Source organism: Pygocentrus nattereri, chromosome 18, assembly GCF_015220715.1.
Source record: "Pygocentrus nattereri isolate fPygNat1 chromosome 18, fPygNat1.pri, whole genome shotgun sequence".
NCBI lineage: Eukaryota > Metazoa > Chordata > Actinopteri > Characiformes > Serrasalmidae > Pygocentrus > Pygocentrus nattereri.
Genome location: NC_051228.1, coordinates 32859410 through 32882472, shown reverse-complemented (window position 1 = coordinate 32882472; position 23063 = coordinate 32859410). Strand labels below are relative to the sequence as shown.

The window sequence follows — 23063 nt, the reverse complement described above, 5'->3', positions numbered from 1 at the left end:
AGATAAGAACACATTTTTACATTTTCTCTCACAACACAATTTCAATATTCTCAGTTCACGCATATGTATGACCCATTGTATTACCTGGGCCTCAGGTGGAACCGAACTGCAATTTTCATTAAAATATCAGAAAATGTCATGTGAGATATAAAAAATGAAGCAGACTGTCTCTTACCAGATGGGGAGAGCATTTTCCAGCTGATTGCAGGTTCTGGTTTGCCGCTGGCCAAGCACATCAGCGTGACGTTGGCGCCTTCATTCACCACCAGGTCTTTCGAGAAGTTGACGATTTTTGGGGGAACTGGAAGAGAAAGAAAGTTATTTTTTCACTGTGAAGAGGATGAACTGAGTCAAAGCAATAGAGACACCATTACTGAGCAACACTTGAAAATGTCTCTTAAAGTACAGCACAAGCATCGGTGATGACTTATTTCACTCTAGTATACATAGCTGCTGTGAGAACGGCATGAGCGTTCAGTGGTCCATTCCACAGAATCTGACATTTCTCAGCAAGAAAGTCATTCATCTAACAATTCAGACAGAACGGAAATGCCTGCAGAGCACCAGTGAAAATCAAATGTCTAAGACATAAAATACACATCAGCATGTCAGCACCTCAAAGCCACAAGCTCGCACACTGTTCCAAACCTTGGCTGAAACCAAAGCCTTTCCTTCACCTCCTCTGCTGCTCAGTCTGCTCGGTCTGCTTGCAACAGAAATGCTTGGGTGAACAACCCGGACAAACAAGAAACCAAAACAGAATCTGAAGACACGGCAGCAAGCAAGTGCACCCTAATACAGCCATTAAGTCCTTGACCTAAAAAATGACTCAGAAAATAAAAAAATAAAGTAAAATAAATAATAAAAAAGTGGAGAGAGCACTGCGAGCGATGCTCTGAGATGATGCAAGACTCTCTCAGCCTGCCAGTCTCTTCTGCCTCGAGCCGCCAATTATGAATTAAGTATGAATACACTTTTTTTTTAAATGATAATTTTTTCCTACCTCCCTTTTCCCCGAATTGTACCCCACAGACATGTTTTCACTAATGCCGTGACAAACTGTGCCCTTGGCGTGTTTTCACCATAGCAATAAAATTATCAATATAGAATGGCTAATAATATCTCAGGGCTGAAATGGAAATATAGCAGCTAGTAAGTATTCATGCACTCTCATCCAGAGAATCACGGTCAGCTGTGGGCCATGATGCTGACTGACAGGTCTGGAGCACGCTGAAAGGCCAGAGATCACTCTGGTCTTTTCCCGGCAGCTGCAGTGACAGCAAGGCCCTTTCAAAATCATGGGAAAGTGCTGCCCATTGAGATGGTTTACACAGCAACCATGAGGTGAACTTTCAAGGACCTATGCTTTTAAAAGCCCACAACAAAATGTCAAAACAGAATATAACCCACCCAAAAAAATCCAGCGTATAATAGGTTTTTATTCAGCATGAGGGAAATGCAAACGAGACACATTTCAGCTGCTTGATTTATTGATTGCCTTTGCACTTTGAACACGCTTTGAAAGAGACTGCTGTGTAAGGTACAATGCAGGCACTTGTGAAGGGTCTTACAGAGCACTGTGAAGTGGACAACTCAGCAAAAATACAGATGCTTCACATACTTTATTTAGACCCCCACTGGGGAATAATAATACAAAGCATATGTCCATTCTCTTTTCACTGTATAGCACAGGAAATTATGACCTATTTCATGCATCATACACTTAGGGCAGCATGCTGCGATTGGTTCAAGTGTGTTTAAAGTTTCCATGACGCAATTATGGAATAGTTACACAAGAAGTAACAATGCACTGTCATGTCTCAGTACTGCACTATTACTTTCACAAGTTGCATATAAGAAACCGCTGAATGGAACTACTTTAAGCTTAAGATTCATAGGCTAAAACTCTATACAGCAAAACATATCACTCAAAATGCACTTATTTTAGCATTTCGTTAGTTCTTATTATTGTATCTTTTCTTAGTTGCTTTTCTGTAACTATTTTTAAATTTTTCACTTTAGTTATATCTTATAGTACTCTACTGCATTCTACTCTTACAGCTTTAATTTTACATCTCAATGTACTATACGGATATACAAAAGTCAGAGACCACAACATTTATTTACATTCCAGACTAAACAGCCATTGAGTACACTTTTTTTTTTCAGAATCAGGACAAAGGCAGAAAACAACTATTAAAAAAGAATTTACACATAATCCCCAACAACTAAATATAATAGTGTTTTCAGTATGTGTGTGTGTGTGTGCGTGCACTGTTCGCCTTTATTATAGCCTCTATTCTTCCCAAGAGACTCTGCATAGAGATTGTCCAAATCTCCAGCTTTAAGTCTTAGAAGTTAGAGGCATTTTCTGCTTCTCACATTTCAAGTTCATTTCATTTTCTCATCATATTCATTTTCAAACATGTTCAGTGATGTTGAGGTCTGGACTGGCATGGTCAGTCCATTGTTCTGAAAACACGAGCAACTTTGCAAAATATTTTTTCCGTTTTGTCTATTTGCTTTTCTCAGTAATGGCTTCTTGACAGCTGCACATCTTTTCAGATCTATAAAGTTAAGATTTCTCACAGGATGGACAAAAACAGCTTTAACGACTGTTTATAATGAAAGTTGATGTCAATGTCGTCAATTCTTTGAACTCCAAGAAGGAAATTTTTCACTTATTTTCATTTCCCTTTCCACTTCCTTACACAAATCTTTCATCAAGTCTCCTCAAAAATGTTTCTGTATCTTAATAGTCATTTCTAAGAAAACTAAATACATTTCTTTTAAAATGTGTTCCATTCACTTCAGATCTGTACAAGGTATTCCTGTTCTGTATTTGTACTTGGACCTATGGAATTATAATTATTTATATTATATATTCTTTATAAAAGTTGGCTTTTTCCTTTAGCAGAAGAATGATTGTGTTCTTTTCGGTGGTCACAGCTCCACTACTCAATGACTTCTTCTCTATTAAACTTAGTCAAATATGCAGCCATTCAACAAGTGTTAAAGGCCAATTCACTTTAGTCTATTGTCCTCTGAGAGAACTCTGCTTTCATACCCCTTGATGGATGGCAAGTGTACTGGACAGAGGAATGAAGCTCCTTTGGAGGCCATTAAGCAAATCCCACACTGGAAATGAAAATGTGAAGTGAGATGGAATCACTTTTGTTGAATATTAATTCTTGGAATTCATTAGGCTGTGAATATTTATTATCGGTATTCTTACTTTGGAGGTTAAACAGTGAGATTTCGTCTTTGAATTGCAAGATGCTTGTAAGAGAAGTTTCTTTTCCCCATTAAAATAATTATCAAAGTGATTCAGCCAGTAAATGTGATAGGGAGAAGACCTCGTTCAGAAGTGATGAAAATATAGAATAATAAAAGTGTCACTAACCCACTATTTGCCGCTGTTGAATTTAGATGTTATTATGACATATGCACTGTGTCAAGTGGCTTGATTTGCATTTCAAAGCTGAAATCTTAACAAAGGTTGCCATTGCTGTCTGAGAGAGTATCAGCACAGTGTACTACTACTGTTTTATCCTGTTTCAGTCTCCTCCAGAGACAGACAACAATAAATAATTCATCTAATGTCAGCTTAATTCTACTTTCCCAAGTCTAAGAATGAACGGTTTGGAGTGAGAGAGCAGCGTTTTGGCAGTGTTTTGCAACTATTTTGTTTGCAGCCGTGGTTTATGGACTCACTCAGCGATGGGACAGCCATTAAATCTAAACTAAATCTAAACTTTCCTTCTTTTCAACTCATAATCCTAAATTGAAAAATATATTCAGTGCACTTTGTGACACAACAGTCTAAGATGGTTCTTTAAGCCCATGAAAGTAAATAATACCTTTAAAATCTCAAAGCAGTAATCTCTCCAAGGTTTTTTTTTACTTTAGTTCCAAAGAGTTTAAAGAAAGAAATGTTTTCCAGGCATGAATAAAGTAAGGGAAACAGTGAAGTGTTAAGATCATTTTGACTTCTACAGTGTTTACTGACTGCTACCTAGGCTACTGAATTGCACTGATATATACCGATCAGTCCATCTGTCTCTCTGCATACTTTGTTAGCCCCCTTTTACCCCGGTCAGGACCCTGTGGACCCTCATAGAGCAGGCACTATTTGAGTGGTGGATCATTCTCAGCACTGCAGTAACACTGATGTTGTGGTGGTGTGTTAAGTGTGTGTTGTGGTAGTCAGACACCGTACAGCTGGAGTTTTTAAACACTGTCCATTCACTGTCCACTCTATTACCCTGTTCTTCACTGGTCAGGACCCCCATGGACTCCCACAGAGCAGGTATTATTTGGGTGGTGGATCATTCTCAGCACTGCAGTAAAACTGACGTGGTGGTGGTGTGTTAGTGTGTGTTGTGCTGGTCTGAGTGGATCAGACACAGCATTGCTGCTGGAGTTTTTAAACACGGTGTCCACTCACTGTCTACTCTAGTAGACACTCCTACCTTGACGGTCCAACTTGTAGATGCTCATCTGCTGATGCACACTTTGAGTTAGTCTAGTTTAACTAGTCATCCTCTAGTCCTTCATCAGTGGTCACCATGTCAGTGTTACTGCAGTGCTGAGAATGATTCACCACCCCAAGAGCAGTACCTGCTCTGTGAGAGTCCATAGGGGTCCTGAACAGGGTAAAAGAGGGCTAACAAAGTATGCGGAGAAACAGATGGACTACAGTCTGTAATCGTAGAACTACAAAGTGCACCTAGTAAGTGGAGCTAATAGAATAGACAATGAGCGCAGAAACAAGGAGGTGGTCCTGCTAATATTATGCCTGATCGGTTTATATGCAACAATGCTTAACAGAAAAGATTTGTGCTGTTTCATTTAACAAATGATATTAATAATCAATCTAGAAAATACTTATAGAATTTATGGCAATGAAGATAATAATAATGATGATGAGAGAACCTGGCAGAACTGGACCATTGCTTGTATGTATGGCAAGTCACATCAACAGATATGACCACAACCTTTATGAGTTTTGCGGCAAAGCAATCTTCTTGTATCTTTGCGAAGCATTTTTCAGATATGCCTAGCTGGAATACAAGCCAAAACCATTTCCAAAGCCAATAAAGTGCTTATTGTGAGTGACTCTGCCTTTTATTGCACAGTCTGTCATGCAGTCAATAGAGAGATATGGCTGGAGTCTGTGTGAGTGTGTATGTGTGCGTGTTTACCTCTATGTGGGGTAAACCACGTTAAATTGGCCTTTAACAGAGTAGCACCATCCCTTCACTTCTGATGACGGATTTTATCTCTTCTAAGAGAGCGTAAGCCAATGGGAAGTCCTATTAAATTGAAATCATTCCTCATATTTCAGTTCAGTTTTGTGTTGCTGGGCAATAACAACAACTCATCGGCTTGTGAGCACAGATTTTCCCTAATGAAAAACAGCCTTATGAATGATCCCTGGTTTTACCATATTATTAAGTTGGGGACTTTGTTGCAGCCCATGGCCAGGAACAAAGAAGAGGAGAAAATCTGGTACAACAATTTAACTTTAAAGGATAATGAGGTGACAGAAAAATAAATATAACAGAACATAGTATTGTGATACTGTTGGTTAAAAAAAAATAAAATCAGGGACATTAAAATAAAGGCATGTGCACTCCAACTAATTTTGATATTTGTGTATCCAGAAGAGTTAATGAACAAATATCTGGTTAACCGCAAGGAAAGAAAAAAAGTATCAGAGCTGAAATTAACATATGGCTAGAGGCTTACTGTTTTAGTTAATAGCTAAGAGGCTTAAACAAATCAGTAGCACATAAATTTAGAAATGCAATAATAGAGAATTTGAAATCGCTTTCTTATAAAAAAAAAAAAAAAAAAAAGATTTTGTGGGTATATTTGTCTTTTGGATGAGGCTGCCTCTTCGGATGGGCTTAAACTACAGCCCACTGGTACAACTGAATGCTGAAGAGGACTTACACTAGCTATTTTCTCCTCAGTGGAAGTGTCAACATGTTCATTTATCAGAGAAATATATTTCCACTGTTTCTGGACCTAGTTAACGTCAAATAGAAGAGTAAGCCTCGCAATAAAATCGTGTTGTGTCTGCCTTTTCAATCATGCCCTTTACATTGTGTCCCAGGAAATGTGCTCAAGTTAATGCACTTGTATTTTGAAGGAGTACTTTACATACTAACAAATACAAGCAAAACACTGTAAATTCTCTCCATCTTACTGCAACGAAATGGAACAAAGACCCAAATGGTAATTCCAGTATTCAAATACTGGCGAGTCCAATGGTTAACAGAGTATTCGCGTACTCAGGCACATCTCTACCAAAATCTAAGTATAGGTGTGAACAATGTACATCTTGGGAGGTGGCCAAGAACGGATCTGACCACGAGCAATGAAGCGCTGTCTTGATCAGCTGCATAGCTTATTATCTTGTCTCCTCTCCCATTTGTTTACAAGTTGCGTTAGCGATTAATGCTATCTAAATGTTTGTAGCAATCCTTATAGCACCATAAACATGGCTTTGTGGGACAAGTCTGACACAAACACAGCGACTGACATAGCAAATGCGAGTCGTCTTCTTCTTCCAGTTACAAAAGCCGAGCACACTGGATATTGCAGGAGAGTCTTTGGGCAAGACTCCCAGCATTAAAATGCATTAAATCACTCTGGACAGGATTTTCTGCCAAATATGTAAATGTAAGATGTAATGCAAAGATACTTTATCTCCCTTAGAATTCTGTTTTGCTTCAGTGAACTGTATTAAAGTGATATTAATAAAGTGTACATTTTTTGGAGGCATAATCTGCGTGAAAAGCAATAAATCACAATTTAATGCAGTGTCATATTGCAATATTTCTACCTTAAAAATCTTTTTAAAAATCAGCAGAATTGTAGGATTCTAATATTGTGACAGTATGGTATTTCAGGTTCCCTAATGATTCATTAAGAAGAATCTTGTTATGGAAATCTGAAGACAGGAAAACCAATCTGGACATTTTATTTGTGCTTATCAAAAAACATTTAACAATCTGAACACAAAAGGGTGAATATTTCTTCATGTCCCTGACCTGCAAAAAGGAAATGTACTCTGAGAAATGCAAAGTGTGATGTGACAAAATAAAATACATGTTGTGCTGCTAATTAATGAAAAAAAGAACATGATAAAGGTAGTTTTTATAGCGTAGTTCAAAAATGTAGTGCAGAGGTCACCAACCATGGCAGGCGCGAGGCCAATTTTGAATTCATTAACTTATTTACTTATTTTTCTCAATTGCCAGCATGCCAACTTTTAATTAGGCCGATAATTGACTTCGAGAAAATTGACTTCACACTTTTTCCTCTTGATTTTAATGTTAAGCTGATATGCACTCTCCCTTCTACAATAATTAGATGAATTGCCTTGAAGAGCTGATATAAAAAGAGGGAGGGTAAAAAAAAAAAAAAAAAACATTTATTAAGCGGTGACACCACCAGAGTCAATGAACGTGTTTGCACAAGTTATCATGGTGCTTAACAGAAAACATACTGTAAAATCAAAAAAGAAATTTGGAGAATGAATGAACAGAACAATGGTTATTTGTTATTAGAGTATTATAAATGGCAATTACAGCTCCACATGAGTGTATCTACGGGTGATTTGATGAATGAAGATTGTAAATTATTTCTGTCAAAATAATGCAGGCCAGTCTGTAACTGTTTCACACTATTGATTCATCAGTGCATTTTTAATATACAGCGTAGCCACATAAAATCATATATTACTATTATTTCTAACCTCAATGTACAGCCATACCATAGCCTATGTTGTAGTTATGTGAAAGCAAGTCATTAAGCTTCACCTGACATGCCTTCTATGTGCTCTTTGCAGATCTGTGGTTTATTGCTAGAGTCAGGGGTTTAGTGTTCTCCCAGCTTTAACAAACCTGACTGTACCCCTTTGCTAATTATCAAGCCTTTATTTGATGAATCAGGTTTATTAGAGCAAGAAAATCACTAAACTGTGCCACTGTGTGACCCTCCAGGACTTCGTCCTTGGTTTAGTTGCTTGTTAGTGTTTAAGTAGTTAAGCAGCTGATTTATCGGACAGATTTATTTGAGGTTCTTTGAACCACAATTACCACACACCTTAGCAAACAGCAGCGGTAACTAATAACCTTGTTCCACACAGCTGCACCGTTTTCCAATTAGTCTACAAGGACCTAGCGACTCTTTCCACAGCAGCCATTACTCTCGACGTCTAGGTGATCTCCGGGACTCCAGGAGTGCGAAACCAAACTAGCACCAGCAGGGAGGACTCTTCTACAAACAAGTGTGTGCTTCCAATGGATCACATCTCTGCACAACTGTGACAGTTGTAACATCAATGCATACAGCTGTCATTCAAACACTTCCTGCCAGTAGGCTTGCAGTATACCATATACTGTCCAACTATCCAAACTACATTGCACTGGATCCAGATCAACTCTTGCTGGAGTACCTACCTTAAGAAATAAGGTCCATTCCACAACATACAATGTAAGAATCATAGCATCTTTTACACTAACTACACTGATCTGGAAGTTCAGTATAGTGACTATTAATGTGACTGTCAATTCAAACGGAGTGACACATCCACACGTGAATACCACTGAAATTCTAGGACTGTGCATGCACTGTGGGCGTACAGTGTCACATAGTATTCGAAAATTCTGACAGTGTTTCAAACTGTGATTGCATTAATATCTGCTTCAATAATAAATATATTTAATATAAAATAAGCCAAATAAAAATGCCAAATAGATACACAAATACAAAAACTAAATGAGTAAGATTTTCCATTCTCTTGATAAATGCTAATTCATAAAATCTTACAATTGCTAAAGGGAAAACAACAGAGCAGTGCTAATTGTACTGCTAGCGCTTGTTAGTGTTCAAGCAGTTATCTCAAGAACCTCAAGAACTTAGCTTTGGAAAGCAGGTTAGATGAGAGCAGGCATACATCACTTCCCTGTTGTCCGAACAACAACACCACCATTTGGGTGAAAACAAACCAGTCAGTGTGCCGGCGGGAAATTGGTAACACAAGTGGCACCATACCTAAAAGCTGCTGCATCACATTTTGTACGTCTAACAATAAAAAAAAAACAGTTTACAATTTTTCTTTACATTGCCAAAGAGCAAAGGAAAGCAAAAGGTGAGATCTGCGACTTCAGGCTAGGTGCAGAGAGAATGAAAATGGAGAACTGTGGCAGCCAGCTAGTCAATATGTATACAACTGTGGCAAACAGCTAAATTAATGAGGTAAAAGTTAACAATGCTAAAGTCAACAAGCGACATTAAAAGTCAAAGTAGTGAATGTTGATGCTGTATTGAAAAGGTAGTACACAGAATATAACGAAAAGCAAAGGAAATCCAAATGTTAGCGTGAAACAAAAGGGTTCATTTAGCTAACAGCTAGCTCACTAGCACTGCCTGCAGCCAGCTGGCTTTTCCCCCGGTTTGCTGAAAATAAGGTACAGCTTCACCACCTGTTCTCTGAAGACCACCTGTTCCCTTAAACGATTTTTATGTCATAATTATTGTGATAATAAGGGTGTTTTAATGGTGCATTTATGCTGTGTACGAAAACTATAGGGAATTGACACCTCCGGTCACTGGGTAGGGTCGTTCATCCATTTTGATGGAGGCAGACTGAAAGGACAATTTTTTAAAGACCTCATTATTTGTATTTACTGCCAGTCAAATTAGAGGGGCAGCTTTTACCTGAAAACGTTTGGGGGTAAAAGGCTGAAAAGTACTGCTCTCATCTATAGCTTTGAACACCATATCCTAAAAGATCCTTAAATACAATATAGCTAAAAGTACGTGGACTCCTGACTACCACCTTCATGAGTTTGTTGGACATCACATATTAAAACAATGGGCTTCCCAAAACCTGGAAAAGAGCCTCAGACCATTATACCATTATCCCTCTACCACTGAACTACTGTTGGCAAGTAGGTAGCATTTTCCTGGCATCCGCCAAACCCAGACTCCATCAATCTGACTGAGTGAAGCATGATTGATCACTCCAGAGGACTCATTTCCACTTCTTAAGAGTCCAGTGGTGGCACGCTTTACACCACTCCAGCAACTGCTTAGCATTGCGCATAGTGATCAAAGCTTGTGTGCTGATGCTTCCGAAGGCATTTTGGAACTTTATAGTAAGTGATGTAAGAGAGCATAGGCAAGTTTTTACATGCTACACGTCTCATAAGCTTTCCCACACTGTACTGCTCCTACCACTGAGCTAAATGTGAGCCACGTGACAGACAATTTGTCCTCAAAGGGCCGACTCCAGAATTAAACTGTGTTTAATACCCTCTTCCAACCACTGTGTGCTAACTTAAGGGATGAGTTTGCGAAACTCATTGTCTCCAATTTATCACCTGGAAATTAACCAGAAGGAAAACAGCACACTGTTAGCATGATTGATATGTAGAAGCAAAAACAGCTAGGCTCTTCGGGCCTTAGCACAAACCAATAATTGATTTGTTTTCATAACGTGCCTGCTCATTACACTCGCTATAATTAGCATCGCTTAAAAAGGAAGGAAATGATACAGAAGTGGCTTTGCATGAGACACTGAGTCACATTTTTATGCTATTCATTGCCCAGTATTAGCACGTTTCCAATTTCTGTGTTGCTGTGCAGCATAACCCAATTAAATATCCACATTACTAACACACACAAGTCTGTAATATCTGATGCAGCTGCAGCAATATTGTTTTCATCCTGTGGAAATGTCAGATGATTTGACATGCAAATGATGACCTCTTTCACGAGTTGATTACCATACACAGGCTTTAATCAGGCCATGAGTATTTACTTCATCTGCATTCTGTCACAAAACATTCACTCTTTTCAATGCCTTTCCTCCCAGAGAAAAAGAGAGAAAAAGACATCATCAAAAACATCATGCAACAACTGCACAGCTCAGTGAATTGTGCGGGGGTGGGGGTGGGGGTGGGTGTGTTGTGGCAGATGTCCCATGATTCCTAGTGAGGGAGGATAAAGGCTTCCCTTGCCACGATTTGGACTCTAATCCTGCCCTCTAGGTGACTTACATTCACAAGTTAAAGACAAAAACAGATGGGCTCCATAATAAGCCCTTAGGAAATGGTTCTGAATAACTGATCCGAGGCTTTTAGGGAGTGATATTTAAAAACAAACTGTGCGTATGGTAGTTATTCATTGCTCTGTTCGAGAGTGGCCCAAAATCCTTTTTTATGCTTTCTGATGATAGTGGATGTGACCTCTTAAACTCAGTATATTAATATACAGGGTGATTCAAAAAGATTCATTCAATTTCAAAATGATTCATTGCACTTGTAAATCATTACAGAACAATGCAGTAAATTGTAAATGGTGAGCATAGAGTTTATTATGTAATTTTATAAGTGCTCAGTATGAACCTCCTGGACATCATCATCCCGAGTGAGCGTGCCAGGTGTCACTGTCCTCACAGCTCTTTCAGCGCGATTTCGGAGATCATCCAGTGTTGTGGAACCTTAAGATGAACGCTCTGAGCTGTTGGATGAGAATCACGTTACACAGTTATGACTGATTCACTCTTATTGAAGTGGAAAACACAGAACGCTTTCTGCTCAGGAGTCCTCACAGACTGAAGGGAGCCATCTTTCGGTGACAGTCAGAAACTATTACCTACTCTTTCAATTGGATTGTGATTGTTTCCTAGGCGCCTCACGGCTATAAAAACATGGCACCTTGAAATCTGATGAATCTTTTTGAATCACCCTGTATATTATATTAAAGCTTACTACTCAGAAGTTACATAGAAAACAATGTGAAATGTTTGAGTAATTCCTTAAATCCATTCCAAAAGATTCTAGCAGGTCAATGAATGTTAATGTATTAACGTCACAAGTCTTTGACTTAATGGTCATTATGTGTGCGAACAGTGTTTAAAAAAGTCTGTTTATATCTTCGCCGACATCATTAATTTATGAAATACAGTCAAAATTATCTGTAAAATCTTAAGAACCTGATCGCACTCCATCAAGTACACTGCTAACAAGCCAATGATCAACAAAATCAATTAAGTCAATGAATATAATTTTGATTGTGCACCCTCAGCCAGCTACCAATGCATCAAAAGGTAACGTAGTTGCAGAACACCTTTTATTATTTTTGATAACATAACTGGTTTCATATCAATATTCCAGTTAGTTTTTAGGCTTCTGCTATGGTATCTAAAGTGGTGGCTAAAGTGTTGCTAGGCTGTTGATACAGTATCCGAGACAAATGCACAAGTGATGTTAGGCCACTGCAGTGCTATCCTTGGTAGTTGGGTAGGTCTTAACTATGCTCTCTCAAGTAGTTGATAAATCATTGCTAGGACATTGCCATGCTACCTTATTTGAATGCTAAAGTAATTGCTAGACCAGGTGGTGGCTTAGGTGTTGCTATGGAATTCCAATTGAATACACAGTTCTTTCTCTGCATTTTGGCCTTTTGTGCACACAAAACACACAAAAACAGTGTTTTCAGTCACTGAAAATAAAGGTTTTAGAAAAGCTCTGCAGGGTGGATATTTAAAAAAAAAAAAAAGAAAGAAAGAAAGAAAAAAAAGGTTTTCGTGTGGCCAGCCGAACAGCATTTTGAAAATACTTTCCTTTATTGAGCATGCAGGTCTGTGACTGAAATGCCAGCTGACAACTGGATTACATCTGTGTTAATGATTCTAAAGACATGTGACTTAACACTGACATTAATCAGAGATTTGGACAAAAACCCTAACTCCATAATTTAAATGAAGTAAGTAGCTAGAAAAATTCAGCTTCTCTGCCTGATCAGGACTTTGTGGATGTTTTGCCATGGGAAATTTTCTCACATTCTTGCCATGTTTGCACAGTGTTCTGAACTATATACCAGATGAGAATTCGAGTTTCTGGGACAGAGATATTCCACTTTCAATGCCGGCACCTTTCTACCTTGTCTCAACAGGAATTCAGACAAAACAGTGTCCTAAGCGCTCCCCTGTTGCTGTGTAAATCCGAAATATAATGGGTTTTGATATGACAACAAAAGTGAAAAGGTCAGAGAGAGAGTAAAGCTAAAATGTGGTTACAGCTGACCTTCTTGAGTTCTTTCCTACAAACTAGATGCAGCAAACTTTGTTTGCAGCTTTAGGCTATTTCAGATTAATATACATCTTGGTGTCTGTACTCTTGGCACAAAACATCCCATTAAGCACCGCTGGACTTCTCTGGCTTGCATCTTTTGAGGTAGGAGAGTTTGCTTTATGGGTAATCCTGAGATGAGTAGAACGGACTAACTATAAAATTCTACTCAAGATTTCTGGATGTGATTATGCTATAAAAACAGCCAAATTCCCCCTTACTATTTTGCATGTAACCTCTTTTCTTTAAAACACTGAAGCAAGACAGCAGTTGGTGAAGGATACTAAAATGGAACATGGCATTTAAATGAAGGGAGACGGCCAAATACACATCCATTTGATTGGCCATAGTTTGGACTGCTTAACAACATTCAGATGAAGAAGCTAAGTGAGTGCAAATGAGTGCATGTATTCACCACGGATCTGAGGCTGCAGGCTAGCTTATCAGTTTAGCTAGATATGAACCGTCATAAATCCACTAGAATTTCATATAAATCACTGAATGAATTTGCTGACTTGTCGATCCTGAATGTTCGCCTATCAGAGGTATTTCACGCGCAATGGAACCGATATGTTAGCAATGAAATACACTGCTCAAAAAAATAAAGGGAACACTCAAATAACACATCCTAGATCTGAATGAATGAAATATTCTCATTGAATACTTGAACTCTCATTTGTTCTGTACAAAGTTGAATGTGCTGACAACAAAATCACAGAAATCATCAATGGAAATCAAATTTATTAACCAATGGAGGCCTGGATTTGGAGTTACACAAAATTAAAGTGGAAAAACACATGACAGGCTGATCCAACTTTGATGTGATGTCCTTAAAACAAGTCAAAATGAGGCTCAGTGTTGTGTGTGGCCTCCACGTGCCTGTACGACCTCCCTACAACACCTGGGCATGCTCCTGATGAGGTGGCGGATGGTCTCCTGAGGGATCGCCTCCCAGACCTGGACTAAAGCATCCGCCAACTCCTGGACAGTCTGTGGTGCAATGTGGCACTGGTGGATGGAGCGAGACATGATGTCCCAGATGTGCTCAATCGGATTCAGGTTTGGGGAACGGGCAGGCCAGTCCATAGCTTCAATGCCTTCATCTTGCAGGAACTGCTGACACACTCCAGCCACATGAGGTCTAGCATTGTCCTGCATTAGGAGGAACCCAGGGCCGAGCGCACCAGCATATGGTCTCACAGGATCTCATCTCGGAACCTAATGGCAGTCAGGCTACCTCTGGTGAGCACATGGAGGGCTGTGCGGCCCTGCAAAGAAATGCCACCCCACACCATTACTGACCCACTGCCAAACCGGTCATGCTGAAGGATGTTGCAGGCAGCAAATCGCTCTCCACGGCGTCTCCAGACTCTGTCACGTCTGTCACATGTGTTCAGTGTGCACCTGCTTTCATCTGTGAAGAGCACAGGGCACCAGTGGCGAATTTGCCCATCCTGGTGCTCTCTGGCAAATGCCAAGCGTCCTGCACGGTGTTGGGCTGTGAGCACAACCCACATCTGTGGACGTCGGGCCCTCATACCATCCTCATGGAGTCGGTTTCTAACCGTTTGTGCAGACACATGCACATTTGTGGCCTGCTGGAGGTCATTTTGCAGGGCTCTGGCAGTGCTCCTCCTGTTCCTCCTTGCACAAAGGCGGAGGTAGCGGTCCTGCTGCTGGGTTGTTGCCCTCCTACGGCCTCCTCCACGTCTCCTGGTGTACTGGCCTGTCTCCTGGTAGCGCCTCCAGCCTCTGGACACTACGCTGACAGACACAGCAAACCTTCTTGCCACAGTTCGCATTGATGTGCCATCCTGGATGAGCTGCACTACCTGAGCCACTTGTGTGGGTTGGAGAGTCCGTCTCCTGCTACCACGAGTGTGAAACCACCACCAACATTCAAAAGTGACCAAAACATCAGCCAGAAAGCAGAAAAGTGGTCTGTGGTCCCCACCTGCAGAACCACTCCTTTACTGAGTGTGTCTTGCTAATTGCCAATAATTTCCACGTGTTGTCTGTTCCATTTGCACAATAATATATTGTGTTGTTTAAGTTGTTCCCTTTATTTTTTTGAGCAGTGTATGAACTTGGCTGTTGGGGCACAACCTTGGTTTTGCGAAAAGTTGGAAGTTGGAATAATCATATTTTTATACAAGCAACATATACATCTCTGCTACTTTAAGTTTGTTTCTAGCATTTCATGTACAATTGATGGAAAACGCAATTTTAGAATTTACCTCATGGGCAGGTTTAATCGTAACAGACAGAGGGTCAGCTGTGACACTTGCTAGAAAATCTGATGATTAGTGCAAACAAAAATAAACCAATATACTTCTATGTGTAAGAAACAAATAGATTTTCCTACCACACTGCTGTATATTTTATCAATCTATGAGATACAGACAGCTCAACTGTTAGACACACACACACACACACACACACACACACACACACACGCGCACACACACACACACAATTATATATGAACACTGACATCAGACTGTGTGTCAAACAAAGACAAATATATTTATTTGTCCAGTGAAGGTCAGCAAATAAAAACAACTACAACTTTAGCAACTGTTAATGTCAGCTTTATTAATATACTTCTTTAAAACCAAAATACTAACATCAGAAAGATACTAATAAAGTAGAAGAAAATCCTTTTTTCAGATATTTTCTTTTTCATGTTAAATTCTGTGTAAACATGATTTTGTTTACTAAAGGTGGCTTAGTTGTAATGCTGTGTAACAACTTACCTCACAGTACAGAGGCTGTACTTAAGCCTAGCAAGCACTTTCTATGAGCTTGTCACATGCTTCAAAACGTTGCTACGTTATAGGCAACAAGATGATGATTAAAGTAATATAAAGTTGGATTTTGTGAGTTACACAAGCAGCACATTAACTGAAAACAAACAAACAAACAAATAAATATATAAAATCAACTTAGTTACATGCCCTGAAAACACTCTTTTGCACAGGTCTCTTTAAAAAGCTGACACAAATTTCTCTAAATATACACAGGGGACCATGGCTAGGAAATGTGACCTAGCATAACAATGTGAAAAAGTCAGGTCGGTGTTAAATTGTGCCCCACGTTAGTTTCTTCCCAGCACTGCCCTACATCAGCTAAACTGACTATGAAAACATATCTCATGCTCAGAAACGAGTGCTTTGTCAGCGTTGCACTGTCCTGTTTACTGTGCCGAATGCCTGTTTTAGTTACTGTAGTGCTTCTAGTTTAATGTTTGCACACCTACATCTGCACGTTTGCACTTTGTCTGTACTGTATTATTTTGTCCGTGTTCGTCCTGGAGGAAAGTAATTTCGCTCCACTGTGTATTTGTGCAAATTGTGCAATAAATGGAATGACAATAAAAGCCTCTTGACTTGACGTAACATCACTAAGCAAACATTTTTAAAAATGTAAAATTTTAAATTACTTATGCTGTGCAGATTTGTCTGTCTCCTTATCTTATTTTACAGCACATCTGAACAGGGAAGTCTAATGCAAAAAAGGATGTATATATGTACAGAAATATATGTTACTCATCAAGAACTGAAATAATTTAATTAGACTCAATATTTAACCTTATAAACATTTGTTTCACCACTGTAAATTACAGCCATCCATGGCTGTTACAGTGAAATGCAGAGCAGCAGGTGGAGGCCAGAGGGTTAACTGATTCACAGATGGATATTTCAGATAATTTTTTTGTATTTATCCACCTACACTGTATAGTTTGTTTGCATATGATTTGCCGATTCACATATGAACTACTCTACCTGCTATAACATTAAAGCTATGACAGATTTTCTAGTGACAAGAGCAATTAAACTCCTAAAGTTGAAAAGCATTTTGACGCTAAGAGCCAAATGCATGTGCAAATGCAGGTGCAGCCTTAAATAAGCCTTGATGTAGTCACAACTGCTCACAATGTGTCTGACATTACATTTACTTTGCTAAAATGGAAGAGAAGAGTCATGTGGTGCAGCAAAGTAGCGGAGCTGTCCACAAGACTGAGACAAATAAGAAAATCAAAGGTCAGTGATGACAAGCAGTGCTCATAAATAAAGTTTTCCCACCAAAACGTTCTACTGAGAGTAATTCTACTTCAGATCAAAATTAAATAACTAAAGTCAAGTTCAGCATGTCTTCAAAGCTGTCTCTGTGTCTCCGTCTAGATGCTATGACTGTTTCTCTTGCTGAAGAACAACATTCCCAACAACATATTTTTGAGACACTAATTTATGACTGGTTTAAAAAGTGGAGAAAAATCCTAAATCCGAGAAACACTTGCTCAAACCTAAGTAAATAGAGTGAAATATGCTCTCAATATATTCCCAATATTCCTGTGTGATCCTCCCACATGCATGCCACGGTTTTCCATGCTCATTGCTTATGAACAGCACGTTGCACCAGTTTCATGCATAACACATGGGCAGAATGCATTCAATTTGCACCTGATGCAATAGGCTTAGTACAACAGTCCTGAGTGTTGAGTTGCCTCTAATGAGCTTTGAAAATCGGACTTAATGTAGGGCTCACTGTAAAAATAATCCATTAAAAGTCACAAAAGCAAAAAAGAACAACAATCTGACTGAGATATTATATATTTTTACATCAGTCAGTGTCAGAAGTGGAGACCCACCTGTTAATGCACAGAAGAGATACATCATGCTAAAGATGTTGCTATGGTTACAACATCCTGGATTGCAATCTATGTGATTTTCAAGTCTAAATGGTGAACATTTTACCTATTACCCATGAATGTGAACACTAGACAAATGGTGCATAGCACAGTCTGAATTCAGTCCAAGCCACAGGCCAGTGGCAACACCTGGTAAGCATTTAAGATTGTGTGGCAATGCCCAATAAGTTAAAATAAATAAATAAATAAATAAAAATAAACAAACATCACTTTATTCACCTGCAGAGCAGCTCTGTACTGACCAATTCACTGCATGAATGAGGACATGAAGAAAGTTAAAGAAATAGGTTTCCTTACACGGATAAGGCCTAAAAGGAGAATTCCAGAAATTTTTCAAACTTTCCATATTTATAAATGAATGTTATGTAAACCAAGTGATGCAGAGTGATTTGATGTGAAATGCTCTGTTTTAGACAAAACCTGACACGTCAATTTTGTTTTACAGTGGTTACGGAAGGAACATGAATATGCTGCCTGATGCCTCATACATTGCTCTATGGCAGTTTTGAGGAGGTTTTGGTCTCCTCAAAAAAAGTATATTTTTAAAATACATTCATGACAAAGAGGCACAGGGTGTTGTAAGGCAAAGTAGTTCACATTTTTTTTAATTACACCTTATCTATTTATGTTAAAAAAAGAAAAAAAAAATCAGAAAATGTGAAGGTTCACTGGTGATTTTGGATAGTAAATAAAAGGGTGGCTATATTTACACTGTAGACATTGTGACACCTGGTTCATATCACCACCACTGTAAAAAGTCGATAAGTTTCTCTCCCATTCACTATTTTACACCAAAATACTTGTACTGACTTTGTTTACATCAATATTTTAACTACACAGAAATTTTGAGAAACCAGTCTTCTCCTTTAACTCTTTAAACTCTCATTTAACCCTTTAAAGCCAAAGTAATCAGTAACTTTTTTGATTTTAAGTATATATGGGAGGCAAAACCAGCCAAAAAAGAACCGAAAATGAAAACAATAAAATGTAAATGCAAACCTTTTTGCCATTTCTTTTTCCAAACATCTGCCCAAATATCCTGCCAAAATTGAAAATTAAATGAAATACCTTCATTTGCAATTTCATTTTTCACATGAGCACGAGCCGTTTGTGACACATACAAAAACAAATTGAAAACGCCTGTTGGTCATTTCATTTTAGTCGTTATTCTGGTTTTTCACGGCCGAATCTAAAATGAAAAAGCTAACAGACAAAAGAAAACACAAACTTCACTTTGGCTTTAGCTTTTCTTTGTGAAAAGCAGAATATGTGTCAAAACTAAAATCAAAATGCAAAGTTTACTTTCTTATTTCTTTTTTGTAGTGATCGGCTGCAAATCTGACAAAATTAAAATGAAAATGCAAAATGAATAAATCAACAGCAAAGTGAGAGTTTGTGATTCCATTTTCTTCGTGGACATGATTTAACTGTCAGAATGAAAAGGCAAATGAAAACAAACATCATTGCCACCTGCTGGAGATTCACTTTTCCATTTTCCAGTTTTCATTTCCAACATGCAAATATATGTTAATTAGCACCAGGCGGGGCTACGGGGTACATTTTAGGACATCCTCAGCCGTCCAAGAAAAAACACCGTCATGTCTCAAATCTGGTGACCAAATAGCCCCAGAGAAAAGGTATCAGACCAAACAGCCTCAGAAAAAACTGAAAATGTTACACACTGGCATTTATATCAAGATACACAATAGTTTTCTAAGTTATACAAACCAGTCTATGCTCGACCAGGCTTGTGTTTGGTCTGTTACCTTTTCTTTGAGGCCGTTTGGTCTGACGGTGTTTGGTCTGATGTTCAGTTCACGAGATCTGAGTCATGACTGTAGTTTTTCTGGAGACTCAAAGTCTTTTATCTTGAGGAATGATGGCGATTCTGACACGAACAGCTGAGGCTGTCAGTGGTTGGGATAGTGTAGTGATTAACACCTCTGCTTTCTACACTGTAGACTGGGGTTCAATCCCCCACCAGGGCAAACACCCTACACTATACCAATAAGAGTCATAGGGCAAGACTCCTAACACCACCTTGGCCTACCTGTGTAAAATGGCCAAATTGTAACTTGCTCTGGATAAGAGCATCAGTCAAATGCCATAAATGTAAAATGTACCCCGTAGCCCCACCTAGTGCTAATTAACATATATTTGCATGTTGGTCAGTTAGAAAAAGAATATGAAAAGTGAATCTCCAGCAGGTGGCGCTGATGTTCGTTTTCATTTGCCTTTTCATTCTGACAGTTAAAGCGCATCAGCGCCGAAAATGGAATCACAAACTGTCACTTTGCTGTTGATTTATTAATTTTGCATTTTCATTTTAATTTTGTCAGACTTGCAGCTGATCGCATTTTGATTTTAGCTTTGACACATTTTCTGCGTTTCATGAAAAAAAGCTAAAGCCAAAGTGAAGTTTGTGTTTTCTTTTGTCTGTTAGCTTTTTCTTTTTAGATTTGGCCGTGAAAAAACAGAATAACGACTAAAATGAAATGACCAACAGGCATTTTCAATTTGTTTTTGTATGTGTCACAAACGGCTCGTGCTCATGTGAAAAATGAAATTGCAAATGAAGGTATTTCATTTAATTTTGAATTTTGGCAGGATATTTGCGCAGTTTGGAAAAAGATTGGCAAAAAGGTTTGCATTTACATTTTATTGTTTTCATTTTCTGGATTTGCCTCCCATATAGTATACTCTTCTCCATTAATAGCATCATTTTTCAGCACTGTTGCTGCATTTATTTCATAAGAATATAAAAAATTCATAGTTTTCAACGTTTGCATCACAAACCACCTTTTAGAAAAAGTAAACTCACAAACAGGAAAATACTTTACACACAGTCACGTTTTATCAGTGCTCTAATTAAACACAACAATAATTAGTGCTTACTGATCCTTATGAATGAACTTGCACGTTCCTTAAAAAATGACAATGCATCCAACAATTCCTTCTGAATGTGTGGACATTTGGACAGAAATCTACCATGCATCTAACAATAGACAGCATGGTATCTCCTTTATATAGTCACAGAGAAAACAGGAGCTCACAGAAGGCATCAATTCCACATTGCTGATATATTTCATTATGCCCAACAGGAACAAAATCTCTGAAAGTATTGATAATGAGTATACAGATGTGTTACAAGCTATATGCTTCAATAAAATCTTAGTGTGAAGTGCTGCAAAGTTGAGCTCAACATCCAACAGCAAATTAAAACAATCCACACATATAAAACAGTGCAGGGAGACTGGCTGAGGATGTCACAGAAGCCAGCAGCCTTGAGGCAATTCAAATTCTCCCTCATAAATGCAGATGACAGTAGCAGCTCTGAAAAAGCTGTGTGTAGATTAGGATGCATTGGATCCATTTCTCCTTGACCTTGTTCCACATCAACAAGTGCCTATTGGAGAATATGCCTGCGTAACCCATTGGGTGCACAGGACCTTTTAGAGCTCGCTTGTTTGGACTGCTGTGAATTAGTTTTGGCATAAATACGGCACGCCTCTGCAGACATGATCCTAGCCCTGTTCACTCCCACGTTTACACAACCCACTGGAGTATGTGAAAGATGCATGCCAACTTGGATTTTCAGCCTTAATTAGAATACATCTTCCAAAACCCCATCATTTTCCATTTATGTCACCTGCTCTGTTCAGATCTGTCATATCCATGAAGGTTTTTTTTCCCAAGCTTTTGCAATCCCTGTGCTTCACAGAGAGAGAGAGAGAGAGAGAGAGAGAGAGAGAGATACATTAACAAACACAGACATATGTTAGGATTAAATGTCTCTGTCAGTTCAAAGACAAAAGTCAGGTAAATCCTGAAATCATGCTAGTTCATCACCCAAAAAACTCCTGCACACTTTTTCATTTCCTCCACTCGTCAGGCGTCTTGCATATGCTTTCTGTAATAAGCTGGCAATGTAGAGTCAATTCTTCCTTTCACCTCAAGCTTTGACAAGCAGTAACAACAAAACAAAATTAATATATCTTCATGATAAACATCCACTGTCATTTTAATGCATCCAGAAACACGTAGAACAACTATAGCTTTCAACAAAGACCATTATCCACAACAAGTTCTGTCTTCAAGCAAAATCTCCTTTCTTCTGGCATTACTTAGTACATTAATGACCAGCATCTACCTACGGCACTGCACTGCCCTTTACTTTTCTCCAGCCCAGTGATAGAAGGATGTCAGAGGCCAATGCCGTGAACGGCCTGCGAAGTACATTATTAAAACGCATGTTCTTTAACCCTTAGAAGCTGTCTGGTGATGAAAAAATGCACATGGCAATTTCAAATGAATTATTTGTATTGAAATAAGTAAATTTTTTCAAGGCATGGATTCTGAACTTTCAACTGATACCACATTTGTGTTTAAGGAGAAGAGATGATATTCTATTATGAATTTACTCTGATTAAAAATTATAGAGTGGCAAAAAAGCAATGACAAAAAAAAAACATTTTTTTGCCATTTTCTGTCATTCTGTTGCCACTGAAACAAAAGACTGTGCAAAATCTCTCAAAACAAAGAGCAAATCTGAATGTAATTCATGTAATTCAAGTCAACACAATAAATTATTAATGGCATCCATTTTTTAATGACATATTCCTAGTTTACTCTAGCCACTCCGGTTTCCTCCAACAGTCCAAAGACATGCAGTCAGGCCAACTGGACATGCTAAATTGTCCAATTGTTCCAGGTGTGGGTGTGTGAGTGTATGTCTATGTCTGTCTGTCTGTGTGTGTGTCTGTCTGTCTGTCTGTCCTGCTATCTGCCGACTGCTGGGATAGGCTCTAGCTCCCCCTGTGACCCACAAGGATATGCAGTTTAATAAAAGTTATTTTCAACTACTGACATTGTGAATACAACCCGGCCACTTTGAATAGAAAGTTCTTTGAGTCTAAAGTATAATTTACAACAAAAGTTGATGGCTCATGCAGCAGTATCAGTAATTGAGAACACCAGACTGGATGGTGCTTGTTGAAGACAAACTAAGAAAAGCATCCATCCATCCATCCATCCATCCATTTTCTAAGCCGCTTCTCCGTCAGGGTCACGGGGGGGTGCTGGAGCCTATCCCAGCAGTCTTCGTGCGGAAGGCAGGATACACCCTGGACAGGTTGCCAGTCCATCGCAGGGCAGACAGACAGACAGTCACTCACACACCCAGGGGCAATTCAGCATCT

General features: G+C 38.9%; 1 protein-coding gene across 6 annotated transcripts in view; it reads right to left on the bottom strand.

Moving 5' to 3' along the window:
* ntm (neurotrimin) overlaps positions 1-23063 on the bottom strand; it is a 420957-nt gene that overhangs the window by 29154 nt on the left and 368740 nt on the right. For all 6 annotated transcript variants that reach the window (XM_017691327.2, XM_037547311.1, XM_037547312.1 and 3 more), the window contains exon 4: positions 176-301. In XM_017691327.2, the coding sequence (XP_017546816.2) occupies positions 176-301 (126 nt within the window). The remainder of the gene's footprint in view (positions 1-175; positions 302-23063) is intronic.